Source organism: Coregonus lavaretus (assembly GCF_964263955.1).
Source record: "Coregonus lavaretus genome assembly, chromosome: 10".
NCBI classification, from domain to species: domain Eukaryota; kingdom Metazoa; phylum Chordata; class Actinopteri; order Salmoniformes; family Salmonidae; genus Coregonus; species Coregonus lavaretus.
Window position 1 is genome coordinate 9,760,917 of NC_139997.1, and position 15,165 is coordinate 9,776,081.

The 15,165-nt window shown below is 45.4% G+C and overlaps 1 protein-coding gene across 1 annotated transcript in view; it reads left to right on the forward strand.

Annotated features, from left to right (window-relative positions):
- Window positions 1–14,401, forward strand: part of LOC311136492 (ADP-ribosylation factor-like protein 15) — a 68,512-nt gene extending 54,111 nt beyond the window's left edge. The window contains exon 5 of the mRNA XM_084170637.1: window positions 13,247–14,401. Within this exon, the coding sequence (XP_084026763.1) occupies window positions 13,247–13,399 (153 nt within the window). The 3' untranslated portion in view covers window positions 13,400–14,401. The remainder of the gene's footprint in view (window positions 1–13,246) is intronic.
- The last annotated feature ends 764 nt before the right edge of the window (window positions 14,402–15,165 follow it).

Genomic DNA, 15,165 nt, shown 5'->3' on the forward strand with positions numbered 1-15,165 from the left:
TGTTTCTTTCAGTTTTACCAGGCATGGTGGTTCTACCAGACAATAGGAAGACAGAGAAAGTGTTGTCACTGTGTTTCCTGCAGTTTTACCAGGCATGGTGGTTCTTCCAGACAGTAGGAAGACAGGGAAAATGTTGTCACTGTGTTTCCTGCAGTTTTACCAGGCATGGTGGTTCTTCCAGACAGTAGGAAGACAGGGAAAATGTTGTCACTGTGTTTCCTGCAGTTTTACCAGGCATGGTGGTTCTTCCAGACAGTAGGAAGTATCATAAGATAAAGATTAGGGCGGTTCCTGACATACGGAGGAGGGAGGGCGGAGGTTTGGTGTGTGTGTGTGTGTGTGTTGTCTGTTGTTGCTCCTGCTGATCAGACACTGGCCTTGGCACCCGTAGTGTGCAGCGATGCCAATGTCGCCTGAGTGAATTCCCATCCCTCAGCAGAAACAGAGGCCCGTTGTTCTGGTCGGCGAAAAGAGAGGAGGGCGTGCGGTCTGTCTGAGTCTCTGAGCACAGGGATGAACAAGGACACAAACAGATTTCAACAGACTCCACTAGACTCCACAGGCTCTGGTTGGGTTTTCCCTCCAGACCTGGGTTTAAATGGTATTCGAAATCATTTTTAATAGTTTCGCTGCACTTGGTTGAGCTTGCCTGTTGCATTGGAACCAATAGAAAAGTCCCAAAAGTGCCCAGCCCACCTACCAGTCACTCCAGGCAGGCTAAAGCACACTCTCAAAGTATTTGAAAGATTTCAGAGTATGTGAACCCAGGTCTGCCACCCTCCACAGTGTCATTGGCCGACTGGAGCCAAGAACCCAGAACATTCCACTTGAGCTTATGGAGGAAACAAGAGCAGGTTGATTCCAGACCCAAATTAGTCCAATACCTAGCACCTGTGGTGCAGACTGGAACAAATTTGGAAGAATTGTGGCATATTGTATTTGTTTCTTATCTACTGTTATATTGAATGAAAATTCCACCAAAGAATGAGAGAAAGCTGTAATATTTTTCATTAGAAACAAGCTTTTCGATTCTTGGATAGATTTGACTCAGTTCCTAATGTATGCCATTCCCTTGGAGCTTTTTCATGTGAATTTACTTGTTTTCAAAGTGCTCTATTTTAGTCGACTGTGAAACCAGCTGCCACTTAATCACCAACACTCTCAAACACACTCAATCACACACAACTTTTCCATATTAAAAACATTATAGATTTCTTTGTTGAGCAGGATAAAACCGTTTGTTTGTACCCTTTCACCCAACCGTTCACAAGGAAGTGGTTCTCCAAGTGGTACTGTTTACTTTCTAAAGTCTTCTGTGGTGATACTTTTATCTGTTCTGTTCAAGCTGTGGCCACTATACAAATCTATATGCAAAAAACTAATTTAATATACAATATAGCATAGTTAATTATTTAAATTAACTTCTCATTTATATGTTGTCCCTTCCCTACACATGTTCATGGTATTGCACATTGTAAACACAGCACATATTTGCTGTGTTCGATGGTCTGAATGGTATTGAATTACACCTGTATCATCTCCTAAAGCGCACGTGTCTGACTGTGTTTGCAGAGGCAGTACAGTATACATGCATTCAAACCAACAACAGCATTATGCAGAACTATCCTATCCATCAGGTTAAATGCACACCTACATATTGCAAACAGCCACTGGCACCAGGGGTTGGAACCGGTTCAGGGAACAGAACCGATAACTGGAAAATAACGCAATTTTTCGAGGAACAGAATCAGAACCGGGAATGTAAGTGATCTACACTGTTCCGGAACAGAACCGTTATTTTAAAAGCACGGGAACCGGTTAATAATGTTATTTTACATTCCAGGCATAAAATGCAGCGAAGTGCGCCTCTGCAAAGCCCTCTCTGTCACTCCGAAAAGTATGCCTATGTCTGCCTGCCAGCTGAAAGTCTTTGCCACTGTGTGTGTGCGTGTTTAGGCTACCTACCTGCCCCTCCCCCTCTGAAGCTTAGGTTACCTACTGACGTTACAAGCGTGATTCAGAAATTAGGGAGAGAGAACTTTTATTAGAGAAGAATGGATAAACTTTTTCAGTGCTAGTTAAGGATAAAATAGTTATCACATTTCACATTGGATGTATTAACTACAAAAAGGTACGTTTTTATTTTAATTCTGGTGCCGCTCTGCACACACAAGCTTGTTAGCTACCTAGCTAGCTCTGGTCTAATGTTAAGCCAACTCTCGGAAGTTCAAAGACATTCAAAGTTCCTTCAAAGAAGACGCTCCTCCGTAGGTATAATTATTTAGGCCTAATTCAGATAATGCATGTCATAACAAAATGCCCAGCGCTTCAAGCCAAACCTCCTCCACCCTCTCTCGCTCTCTCCCCACGCGCAAAGTTTCTGTCGCATCTCGCGCCCTACACGTCTGTCCAATGCATGTAAACAACTATAGCTTACCCGCTCCATAGCAAGCTGCTCTATCCACACTGATTGGTGAAGTCATTTAATGTTGAGCTAAATGTTAAAAAAAATTGATTTCAGTGTTTTAAAAAGGAACAGAAAGGAACGATGTAAACCAGAACTTTTTGGGTTCAAACCGGTTCAGAACTTTATTCTGCTGGTCAGAACACTGGAACAGAACTAAAAAAGAAAGGTTCTGTTCAGAACGAAATAATTGGAAAATAATTTCGGTTCCACACCTGACTGGCACTCAAACCAGATGTGTTGTTACCTACCCTTACCACCTGGGGACGGCCCGTCAGGAAGTCCAGGATCCAGTTGCAGAGGGAGGTGTTTAGTCCCAGGGTCCTTAGCTTAGTGATGAGCTTTGAGGGCACTATGGTGTTGAACGCTGAGCTGTAGTCAATGAGTAGCATTCTCGACCCCGTCCTCACCGGCCCCTCTGGTCACCTCGACCCCATCCCCACCGGCCCCTCTGGTCCCCTCGACCCCGTCCCTCTGATCCCCTTGACCCCGTCCCTCTGGTCACCTCGACCCCATCCCCACCGGCCCCTCTGGTCCCCTCGACCCCGTCCCTCTGATCCCCTTGACCCCATCCCACTGGTCCCCTCGACCCCGTCCCCACTGGTCCGTCTGGTCCCCTCAACCCCATCCCACTGGTCCCCTCGACCCCGTCCCCACTGGTCCGTCTGGTCCCCTCAACCCCATCCCACTGGTCCCCTCAACCCCGTCCCCTCGACCCCGTCCCTCTGATCCCCTTGACCCCGTCCCTCTGGTCCCCTCAACCCCGTCCCCACTGGTCCGTCTGGTCCCCTCAACCCCATCCCACTGGTCCCCTCAACCCCGTCCCCTCGACCCCGTCCCTCTGATCCCCTTGACCCCGTCCCTCTGGTCCCCTCAACCCCGTCCCCACTGGTCCGTCTGGTCCCCTCAACCCCATCCCACTGGTCCCCTCAACCCCGTCCCCTCGACCCCGTCCCTCTGATCCCCTTGACCCCGTCCCTCTGGTCCCCTCAACCCCGTCCCCACTGGTCCGTCTGGTCCCCTCAACCCCATCCCACTGGTCCCCTCGACCCCGTCCCCTCTGTCCCTCTGGTCCCCTCGACCCCGTGCCTGGCGGCCAGCCAGACCCAGACAGCCCGCTGACATCCATCTCACTACACTGTGTGTTTCCATTTGGCCAGAGCATGCAAAACAATCACATTAACTGCTAGCTAGACTTGTCATGGCAGTAGAGTAGACAACTTTCACCAATAGGTATTTTTAACCAATTAGATTTCCAGGTCTGTATGTCTGTTTGTGTGTGTGTGTGTGTGCAGCCTACATGTAACTGCCCCAATAAAGGAATCACCAACATAAAGTGTCTTAATAGGGTGTTGGGCCACCACGAGCCAGAACAGCTTCAATGCACTTCGGCATAGATTCTACAAGTGTCTGGAACTCTGTTGGAGGGATGCGACACCATTCTTCCACAAGAAATTCCATCATTTGGTGTTTTGTTGACGGTGGTGGAAAAAGCTGTCTCAAGTGCTTCTCCAGAATTTGCCATAAGTGTTCAATTGGGTTGAGATCTGGCCATGGCATATTATTTACATCGCTTACATGCTCATCAAACCATTCAGTGACTACTCGTGCCCTGTGGATGGTGACATTGTCATCCTATGGGGGCAAAGCCATGCTAGCCAAAATAATGGCCAAAACAATGGCCTGCCCAGCATTTCTGTACATGACCCTGATGGGATGTTAATTGCTTAACTCTGGCAGATTTGGGCACTGATAAGCGCCTAAATTGGAACGCAGTGGCTGTACAATAACACACTGTAGATTACGTCAGAGCTATGGCTCTGCGCTTCACAGCTCTGTATGGGTTTTGACTGACAGCTGTTCGGAACTGGAGCACCCCGCGCGACAAGAAGTTGCTCACATTCCTCTGGCTAATTGAACAGCTTTTGCCCCAAAAAAATTTGTCGGAGTGAGGGAAATGCTGTAAATTAAGAGGACTCAATGTATTTTGAAAGATTAGGCGTTGAGGACTATAATAAATACCGCTTTGATGTCATACAAGCAAGCCAAACACCTGTGAGTCCAAATGTGCACTTTACATTTCCATTCCACAACCCTGGGTTGTTCTGAACAGATTGAGCCTATGTTTGTTTATTGTGAAGACAATTCACTGCAGAACACGCACTTGAATGCACTCATGACTCCATTCTATGCACACCAAAATTATGATCTGTTTCTTGAATTGCCTTGTGAAAGCCTGACACTGTAATATCATATTTTTTATCTTAGCTAGTCATGTTGGCAATAGAACAAGCTTCCAAATTATGCCCACCTGACCTAGATTGTAATTTAAATTGGGCCGTTTTTGGATTGCGTAAACAACAACAGTAGTTGTGTGATGGCGGGGATGCAGGGTTGTGTTCAAACCAAAACAGCTACAAATATGCTTGCTCTAGTTGCTTATAGTTGAAGAGTTCTTTGAGTCATAAAAGTGCATTGAAATGACTTCGGAACTGTGGCCACTTGGAGACACCAGTTAGTCCTCTCACTCAAACATTTATTTTGTCTTATGTTGCACCTACACCACATTTTCCAGGAATATTCTTATCATGTTACTGAATATATCCAGATATTTCATTGTCAACAAATACAGCGAAAAGTACAGTAATTGTAAAATGCACATAAAATCAACAGTGTAGTGTTTGGATTCAGTCTGGTGTCAGGTGAACTGTTGTCTTCAACTTTGGTCTAATACTTTTCTCTTCATCTCCAAACTGTTTCCATTTAATTGTTACCATGGTTATGCATATGCTTTTCATATTTCTTCTGTAAGAAACCTTTCAATTTAGCCCTATCCGTATAGGCCAATTCCCATGAGTGTAAAGGGTTAATTAACTCAGGAACCACACCTGTGTGGAAGCACCTGCTTTCAATATACTTAGTATCCCTCATTTACTCAAGTGTTTCCATTTATTCTTGCAGTTACCTGTATGTCGATTGAGGTCTGCAATATCTCCTGTGTTCCCTGGGACCTCTCTGTGTGATGGCCAGCCCTTGAGGGAATGTGTTACTGTGGCTCTGACATGTGTTAGAGTGGAGCCTCAATCTCCTCTGCTCCAACATGTGTGTCTGACTGTACTAGGGATGTGTCCCAAATGGCACCCTATTTCCTATGTAGTGCACAACTTTTGACCAGGGCCCATGTGGCTCTGGTCAAAAGTAGTGCACTATATAGGGAATAGGGTGCCGTTTGGGACAAAGCTCTAGACTGTGGCCCCCGACCGATGGAGCCTCCTGCCTCACCCCAATGTGTTTCCAATGTTCTGGCTCTGAAGCCTCTGAGTGCCCAGCCAGCCAGACCCAGTCTGCTATACAGTGTGTGAATAATGGACTACCTACTTCAGCTCCAGACCCAGCCATCCACTCCACTCAGCAGTCATAACAACTCGCACACCAAGCTATACATACTGGAAGTGGCGTCACTCGTCAGTCGTCATGGCGTGAGGAGAGATTCATAACACAGATGAATGATGGCACCAGATGGCTCCTTTTCATGTAGAAGGGTAGCATTATATCCAAGCACCAGTACATAATACATACAGTGGGGAAAAAAAGTATTTAGTCAGCCACCAATTGTGCAAGTTCTCCCACTTGAAAAGATGAGAGAGGCCTGTAATTTTCATCATAGGTACACGTCAACTATGACAGACAAATTGAGGAAAAAAATTCCAGAAAATCACATTGTAGGATTTTTAATGAATTTATTTGCAAATTATGGTGGAAAATAAGTATTTGGTCACCTACAAACAAGCAAGATTTCTGGCTCTCACAGACCTGTAACTTCTTCTTTAAGAGGCTCCTCTGTCCTCCACCCATTACCTGTATTAATGGCACCTGTTTGAACTTGTTATCAGTATAAAAGACACCTGTCCACAACCTCAAACAGTCACACTCCAAACTCCACTATAGCCAAGACCAAAGAGCTGTCAAAGGACACCAGAAACAACATTGTAGACCTGCACCAGGCTGGGAAGACTGAATCTGCAATAGGTAAGCAGCTTGGTTTGAAGAAATCAACTGTGGGAGCAATTATTAGGAAATGGAAGACATACAAGACCACTGATAATCTCCCTCGATCTGGGGCTCCACGCAAGATCTCACCCCGTGGGGTCAAAATGATCACAAGACCGGTGAGCAAAAATCCCAGAACCACACGGGGGGACCTAGTGAATGACCTGCAGAGAGCTGGGACCAAAGTAACAAAGCCTACCATCAGTAACACACTACGCCGCCAGGGACTCAAATCCTGCAGTGCCAGACGTGTCCCCCTGCTTAAGCCAGTACATATCCAGGCCAGTCTGAAGTTTGCTAGAGTGTATTTGGATGATCCAGAAGAGGATTGGGAGAATGTCATATGGTCAGATGAAACCAAAATAGAACTTTTTGGTAAAAACTCAACTCGTCGTGTTTGGAGGACAAAGAATGCTGAGTTGCATCCAAAGAACACCATACCTACTGTGAAGCATGGGGTGGAAACATCATGCTTTGGGGCTGTTTTTCTGCAAAGGTCCCAGGACGACTGATCCATGTAAAGGAAAGAATGAATGGGGCCATGTATCGTGAGATTTTGAGTGAAAACCTCCTTCCATCAGCAAGGGCATTGAAGATGAAACGTGGCTGGGTCTTTCAGCATGACAATGATCCCAAACACACCGCCCGGGCAACGAAGGAGTGGCTTCGTAAGAAGCATTTCAAGGTCCTGGAGTGGCCTAGCCAGTCTCCAGATCTCAACCCCAAAGAAAATCTTTGGAGGGAGTTGAAAGTCTGTGTTGCCCAGCGACAGCCCCAAAACATCACTGCTCTAGAGGAGATCTGCATGGAGGAATGGGCCAAAATACCAGCAACAGTGTGTGAAAACCTTGTGAAGACTTACAGAAAACGTTTGACCTGTGTCATTGCCAACAAAGGGTATATAACAAAGTATTGAGAAACTTTTGTTATTGACCAAATACTTATTTTCCACCATAATTTGCAAATAAATTCATTAAAAATCCTACAATGTGATTTTCTGGAAAATGTTTTCTCATTTTGTCTGTCATAGTTGACGTGTACCTATGATGAAAATTACAGGCCTTTTTTTCCCCACTGTAGGTCCTGTTCTCAGCACTCCTCCGTGAAAGCTGTTGTTCAAACTGTTGACATATGTCATTAGATGTATTATGGTGCATAAGTCTTGTACAGTGGGGAGAACAAGTATTTGATACACTGCCGATTTTGCAGGTTTTCCTACTTACAAAGCATGTAGAGGTCTGTCATTTTTATCATAGGTACACTTCAACTGTGAGAGACGGAATCTAAAACAAAATCCAGAAAATCACATTGTATGATTTTTAAGTAATTAATTTGCATTTTATTGCATGACATAAGTATTTGATACATCAGAAAAGCAGAACTTAATATTTGGTACAGAAACCTTTGTTTGCAATTACAGAGATCATATGTTTCCTGTAGGTCTTGACCAGGTTTGCACACACTGCAGCAGGGATTTTGGCCCACTCCTCCATACAGACCTTCTCCAGATCCTTCAGGTTTCGGGGCTGTCGTTGGGCAACATGGACTTTCAGCTCCCTCCAAAGATGTTCTATTGGGTTCAGGTCTGTAGACTGGCTAGGCCACTCCAGGACCTTGAGATGCTTCTTACGGACCCACTCCTTAGTTGCCCTGGCTGTGTGTTTCGGGTCGTTGTCATGCTGGAAGACCCAGCCACGACCTATCTCCAATGCTCTTACTGAGGGAAGGAGGTTGTTGGCCAAGATCTCGCGATACATGGCCCCATCCGTCTCTCACAGTTGAAGTATACCTATGATTAAAATTACAGACCTCTACATGCTTTGTAAGTAGGAAAACCTGCAAAATCGACAGTGTATCAAATACTTGTTCTCCCCACTGTATAAGTACGTCAATGGATGAGTTGGACATACAGGACAAGTTCGCGCAATGTACAAAGGCCTTGTATTAGTTTTCTTAGCGTCTCTGCTGTTTTGACATGTGAATCAGGTCTTGGCTCAGCGTTGGTTACTGAACTACCTCATGGAGAATGTTTTACCACAGAGGAATCCCCACCGCTAGGCCCTCTACTACTCCAAAATTAAATATTATTCCCTCCACTGCAGTGGGGATGATCCCAAGGATGTTAAAGGTCTTACAGGACGTTTGGTTTGGAAGGGTCCTGATTTTCGCATATTTTAAACAAAACTAGAGCTATCCCAAAAATCTGACTTCAGTCTGAAATATGAGCTGTACGTCAGACCTACAGGACGGAATCACATTTTTCAGGTGGATTGGTAGATTTCAGAGGATCTTGGTGTTAAAGTATTGGGTCACCTGTCAGTCAGTAGGTTGTTTTATTTGTGAAGTCTTTTGTGGATTTATGCAATTATGGATAAATGCAATTATGGATAAATTGCTGACTGGATAGAGGAAGGGAAGGAGGGAGACCTGTGAAGGTTGGGGCTGAGGGCCCGTCCTCTCTACTGATACTGCAGAAGACATATGGCACATCCACAGTCCAGCGTGCTAGTCCAGTCCAGCTCCCCAGCCCAGCTCCCCAGTCCAGTCCAGCCCAGCTCCACAGTCCAGCTCGCCAGTCCAGTCCAGCTCCCCAGTCCAGCTCCCCAGTCCAGCTCCCCAGTCCAGCTCCCCAGCCCAGCTTGCTAGTCCAGTCCAGTCTAGCTCCCCAGTCCAGCTCGCCAGTCCATCTCCCCAGCCCAGCTTGCCTGTCCAGTCCAGTCCAGCTCGACAGTCCAGTCCAGCACCCCAGCCCAGCTCTCCAGCCCAGCTCCCTAGTCCAGTCCAGCTCCCCAGACAAGCTCCCCAGCCCAGCTCCCTAGTCCAGTCCAGCTCCCAAGTCCAACTCGCCAGTCCAGTCAGCTTCCCATCCCAGCTCGCTAGTCCAGCTCCCCAGCCCAGCCCAGCTTGCCAGTCCAGCTCCCCAGCTCTCTAGTCCAGTCCAGCTCCCCAGCCGAGGTCGCTAGTCTAGTCCAGCTCCACAGTCCAGCTCCCCAACCCAGCTCGCCAGTCCAGTCCAGCTCCCCAGTCCAGCTCCTCAGCCCAGCTCACCATTCTGTAAACCTACAGTGAGGCAGGCTAACAGGGGTGTTTTGCTGCCGCCTCCACATCCCCTCAAGGCCTGTTGGGAAACAGGTCTCCTGTCTGGAGCGAGTGGAGGATGATCGATGGAAACAGGATGCACCTGAGCTCAATTTCGAGTCTCATAACAAAGGGTCTGAATACTTATGTAGATTTAGGTAGTTCTGTTTTCTTGTTTTAGTACATTTGCAAACATTTCTAAAAATCTGTTTTCACTTTGTCATTATGGGGTATTGTGTGTAAATTGCTGAGGATTATTATTTTTTAAATTCATTTTAGAATAAGGCTGTAACGTAACAAATTATAGGGCAGCAGGTAGCCTAGCGGTTAAGAGCTTTGGGCCAGTGACTGAAAGGTTGCTGGTTCGAATCCCCGAGCATACTTGGTGAGAAATCTGTCGATGCACCCTTGAGCAAGGCACTTAACCCTAATTGCTCCTGTAAGTCGCTCTGGATAAGAGCGTCTGCTAAATGACAAAAAAATGACATTGACGGAGCAGGTGAATCCAGGTGAAAGCTATGATTCCTTATTGATGTCACTTGTTAAATCCACTTCAATCAGTGTTGTTGAAGGGGAGGAGACAGGTTAAAGCCTTGAGACAATTGAGACATGGATTGTGTATGTGTGCCATTCAGAGGGTGAATGGGCAAGACAAAACATTTAAGTGCCTTTGAACGGGGTATGGTAGCAGGTGCACTGGTTTGTGTCAAGAACTGCAACGCTGCTGGGTTTTTCATGCTCAACAGTTTCCCGTGTGTATCAAGAATGGTCCACCACTCAAATGACATCCAGCTAACTTGACACAACTGTGGGAAGCATTGGAATCAACTTGGGCCAGCATCCCTATGGAACGCTTTCAACACCTTGTAGAGTCCATGCCCCGACAAATTGAGTCTGTTTTGAGGAGGGGGGGTACGGTAGTAAAAACAGTTCAAACAAACGTAGGTGTTCCCGTATGTTTGGTATTTGTATAACATTTAAGCAAGGTTTGAAATGATTGTTTTAGTCAAATATTATATCTGTTTGGGCTTCTTGCGGTCAGTTTGTTGTTTACAAATTGTTTGTAATTATGTTCTGGCCCCCTGACCATCCGCTCAAGAAAAAATCAGCCCACAGCTAAATCTAGTTGATGATCCCTGCTCTAACCTCTCTCAACCTCTCCTTCTTCTAAATCTAGTTGATGATCCCTGCTCTAACCTCTCTCAACCTCTCCTTCTTCCAAATCTAGTTGATGATCCCTGCTCTAACCTCTCTCAACCTCTCCTTCTTCCAAATCTAGTTGATGATCCCTGCTCTAACCTCTCTCAACCTCTCCTTCTTCATAGACTTGTTGCTTTCTCTTTATGTTCAATTAATTATCATTCTTCCCACTGTTACACACAACACACACACAGTACACTTCACACACACACACACACACCCACAGACAGACAGACACACACACAGTACACTGCACACACAGTACACTGCACACACAGTACACTGCACACACAGTACACTGCACACACAGTACACTGCACACACAAAAAGAAAAACAATAGACAAACGCTGCGGCACCTTCCAAGCCTGTTCCTGCTCTCTCCCTCTCTCCCTCCTCTCTCTCTCTCTCTCTCTCTCTCTCTCTCTCTCTCTCTCTCTCTCTCTCTCTCTCTCTCTCTCTCTCTCCTCTTTCGCTCTCTCCCTCTCTCCACCTCTCTCTCTCTCTTTTGGAGGAGGGAGGATTGTGTAAGCGAGCAATGAAGTCCCAGACAGGGAAATCTTAATCAGCATTCTTGGCATGCTATGGGAGCTTTGGCTCAAAGGATGTTTTGTTTGATTATTTATTAATTCTCCTTCTTTCTGCTCTGAAACAAAAGGACAATAACAGCTCTAGCACTTTTTGCAGAGGTTTTTACAGCCTGTTAGTGCATATTATAATCTCTCTTGTACCTGTGGGTTTGGCCATCAGTACAGTATGGTGTCCTATGGTATCTTCTCCATTCTCTGAATGGGTTTGAACATGATCTCTCCCCCCTCCTCAGTCTGCTCAGAGAATAGGAAGTTGTCCCCACTCACTGACACTGACAGACACACAGATACACACATCCAAACTTTGGACTCTCCTCTTTAAACACAGATGGACAGAATCTGTTGGAAAAGTTAACTTTTAAGTCTCTGTTTACTCAAATGTAGTTTTATTTATTTGACCTCTTTTCCTATTCCTTTTAGCCAAGTGCTGGGCAATGTTTAGCAATAGAAAATGAAAACTAGCATTTCATAACCTTTTTTCACTCAGTCTGAGCATTTTCTTCCATTTCATGCCTACTTAACCCTGCTATAGTATCCACTATCTTGACCAGTAGTATTGCGAATGTGAAAAATTACTCCTCCGAGTACTGACTTGACTCTCGGGGGCTTTGCCAGGTATTTATTCTTGGCCTCTGTGGTGTCAAAGGTTCTCCAGACACCGCTCTGCTCTCTCAGATCATTATGACTCAGAGAGGGCAACAAGTAACATTCTGTCACCATGCTGTCTGATGACCAGGAGACCAGCATGGCCTTACATCACCCTGGTAGTAAACCTTCATTGAGACTGTTTGATGGTCAGGAGACCAGCATGGCCTTACATCACCCTGGTAGTAAACCTTCATTGAGACTGTTTGATGGTCAGGAGACCAGCATGGCCTTACATCACCCTGGTAGTAAACCTTCATTGAGACTGTTTGATGACCAGGAGACCAGCATGGCCTTACATCACCCTGGTAGTAAACCTTCATTGAGACTGTTTGATGACCAGGAGACCAGCATGGCCTTACATCACCCTGGTAGTAAACCTTCATTGAGACTGTTTGATGGTCAGTAGACCAGCATGGCCTTACATCACCCTGGTAGTAAACCTTCATTGAGACTGTTTGATGGTCAGTAGACCAGCATGGCCTTACATCACCCTGGTAGTAAACCTTCAATGAGACTGTCTGATGTCTTACAGACCCTTATGGCCATATAAATAGAATTGCTAGAACAGAAAAGCACCTCATTCTATTTCCATGGTTATGGCCTGGCTGGCCTCGCCTCACCCCCCCCCCCCCCAGTGTGGCTGCCATATATCACTGGACTGGTCTCAGGCATCCCCCTACAAAGTAGTAGAACTGCACAGAAACTGTCCTCAATGCTTGCTTGACCATCACCTATCAATCCGTGTCAGTGTTGGCAGAACTGAGAGATTTTGAAAGTGTTAAGAGAATTGTAGCAGTGTTTTTGTGTTTTTCAGATTTTTGACATAGCTGTCAAAGTAACCTTTCTCCCATTTGATTCAGAATTGATTGCAATATTTTTGACTTTTGTTATTGTTTTGTTTTCCTGCAGACTTCCAACATGGGACCTGCATAGTTCTTTAGACAATCTTTGTACAACTTTGGCCTAGTTTGTGGTCTCCACTTGGCTCTTGTTATATGTAATGCAATCGTTGGCAGATATTGGTGTAATTACAGAGGAATGAACACTATTTAGACAAAAACATTTACGGTATACTATGATGTACACCCACACATCAAGAATGAAATCACAAATGAGATAACGTTACAGTTATTTACACACTGTTATATGTTTTTCAATGAGTGTCCAAATCTCTGAGCTCTCTCTCTCTCTCTCTTTCTCTGTCTGTTTCTCTGTTAGATAAAGAAGTATTTTGAGCTGGAGCCCCTGGCCCGAGGGAAGAGCTGGATTCTAGAGGGCAGCTCAGTGGACAACATGGATGCCGTGAAACAGAGCTTCACTCAGCTCATTGAGCTGCTGGAGGACAAGGACCAAGACACAGGCAGGATATGAGCCAGGACCTAAACTACTGGGAACTACAAATCCCACAGGACCTGCTGAGCCACAAGAACTACAAACCCCACAGGTCCCACAGGACCTGCTGAGCCACAAACTACAAACCACACATTGGTCGACAGTTAGACCCCACAGGAGCCACATCCGAGCTACAAAGCCCATGGGAGGGCATACCACACAGGCAGGGCATACCACACAGGCAGGGCATACCACACAGGCAGGGCATACCACAATGGAGCAACCTGATCGCAGAGGAACCATAGAACATGGAGTCATTCCCCTCCACAGAGAATCTATGGGCCTCCAGGGTTATCATGGTTAGAGAAGTAAAAGACTACCAGCTCTCAAACTGTAGAGACCTGGTGGACAGACTCCCTGAAAAGTAGTGCAGAGTGATTAACTGAAATGTCGGTTTATTTTTGGTTTTTAAATAACGAATTGGTCAATGTCAGTTCAATTATTTGAATACCTTTTAGTTTTTTTTTTCTTCTGTGCGCTCAACGTGCCGTTTCTCTAGAGAGTTTTCTCTCTGGGGCATGTTGTCCAACTCACCATAGTGACATGCAGAAAATGTGGTAATTTACTACAATGACCAGAATCCATTGCGCCTACAGCTGCCTGTTCTCATTGGTTCTTGCCGGGCAAGCCTGTGGGGCCGGCAGACAGACAGGCGAGAGGGATAGAGAGCGATTGCTTAGGTATCTCTACTCGACAATACATCTAATTGATTCATAGTTGTTATTTAGCATTCTTACAAGTATTCCTTATCTACTTTGAAGAACTACTGAAATAGGGATTTCGTCAGGCAGGTAACTAGCCTGAAGGATGATTATTTGGGGAGCACAGAGATAGAAGGCTGACTGACTGGCTGCTACTGCCTGAGCAGAGATGAGATGAGATGATGACTTGGAATAAAATAATAAGTCACCAAATATTGATATATAATGTAAGTAATGTGAATAAAGGATGGACTGTAGAACATCTACAGATGGATTATCTAAATAGTGTTACATGGTTTATTAATAAGTAATATGCAGTAATGTGCAGTCACTACCATCATTGGGGTTTTATTAATGAAATAATAATAAAAACGGTAAAACAAATATGTAATATCAGGGGCGCAGCTTTCACTGGGGACGGAAGGGACATGCCCCCCCCCCCCCCCCCCCACATTCTGAAATTGCATTTTTGTCCCCCCCCCCCACAGTTTTACCATGCGGATGCCTCCGAGCGGTCGGGTAGGCTGTTTGGAGTGTTTATCCGACTGGATAAAATAAATAAATACAGCTATGTCCCCCCACTTCTAAAACCAAAGTTGCGCCAATGTGTAATATACACAACCAGAATATAGAACTTGAACCTTACAGTGGCTTGCAAAAGTATTCACCCCCCTTGGCATTTTTCCTATTTTGTTGCCTTTAAACCTGGAATTTAAATGGATTTTAGGGGGGTTTGTATCATTTGATTTACACAACATGCCTACCACTTTGAAGATGCAAAATATGTTTTATTGTGAAACAAACAAGAAATAAGACACGTCTCTTGGGGTATGTCTCTATAAGCTTGGCACATCTAGCCACTGGGATTTTTGCCCATTCTTCAAGGCAAAACTGCTCCAGCTCTTTCAAGTTGGATGGGTTCCGCTGGTGTACAGTAATCTTTAAGTCATACCACAGATTATCAATTGGATTGATGTCTGGGATTTGACTAGGCCATTCCAAGACATTTCGATGTTTCCCCTTAAACCACTTGAGTGTTGCTTT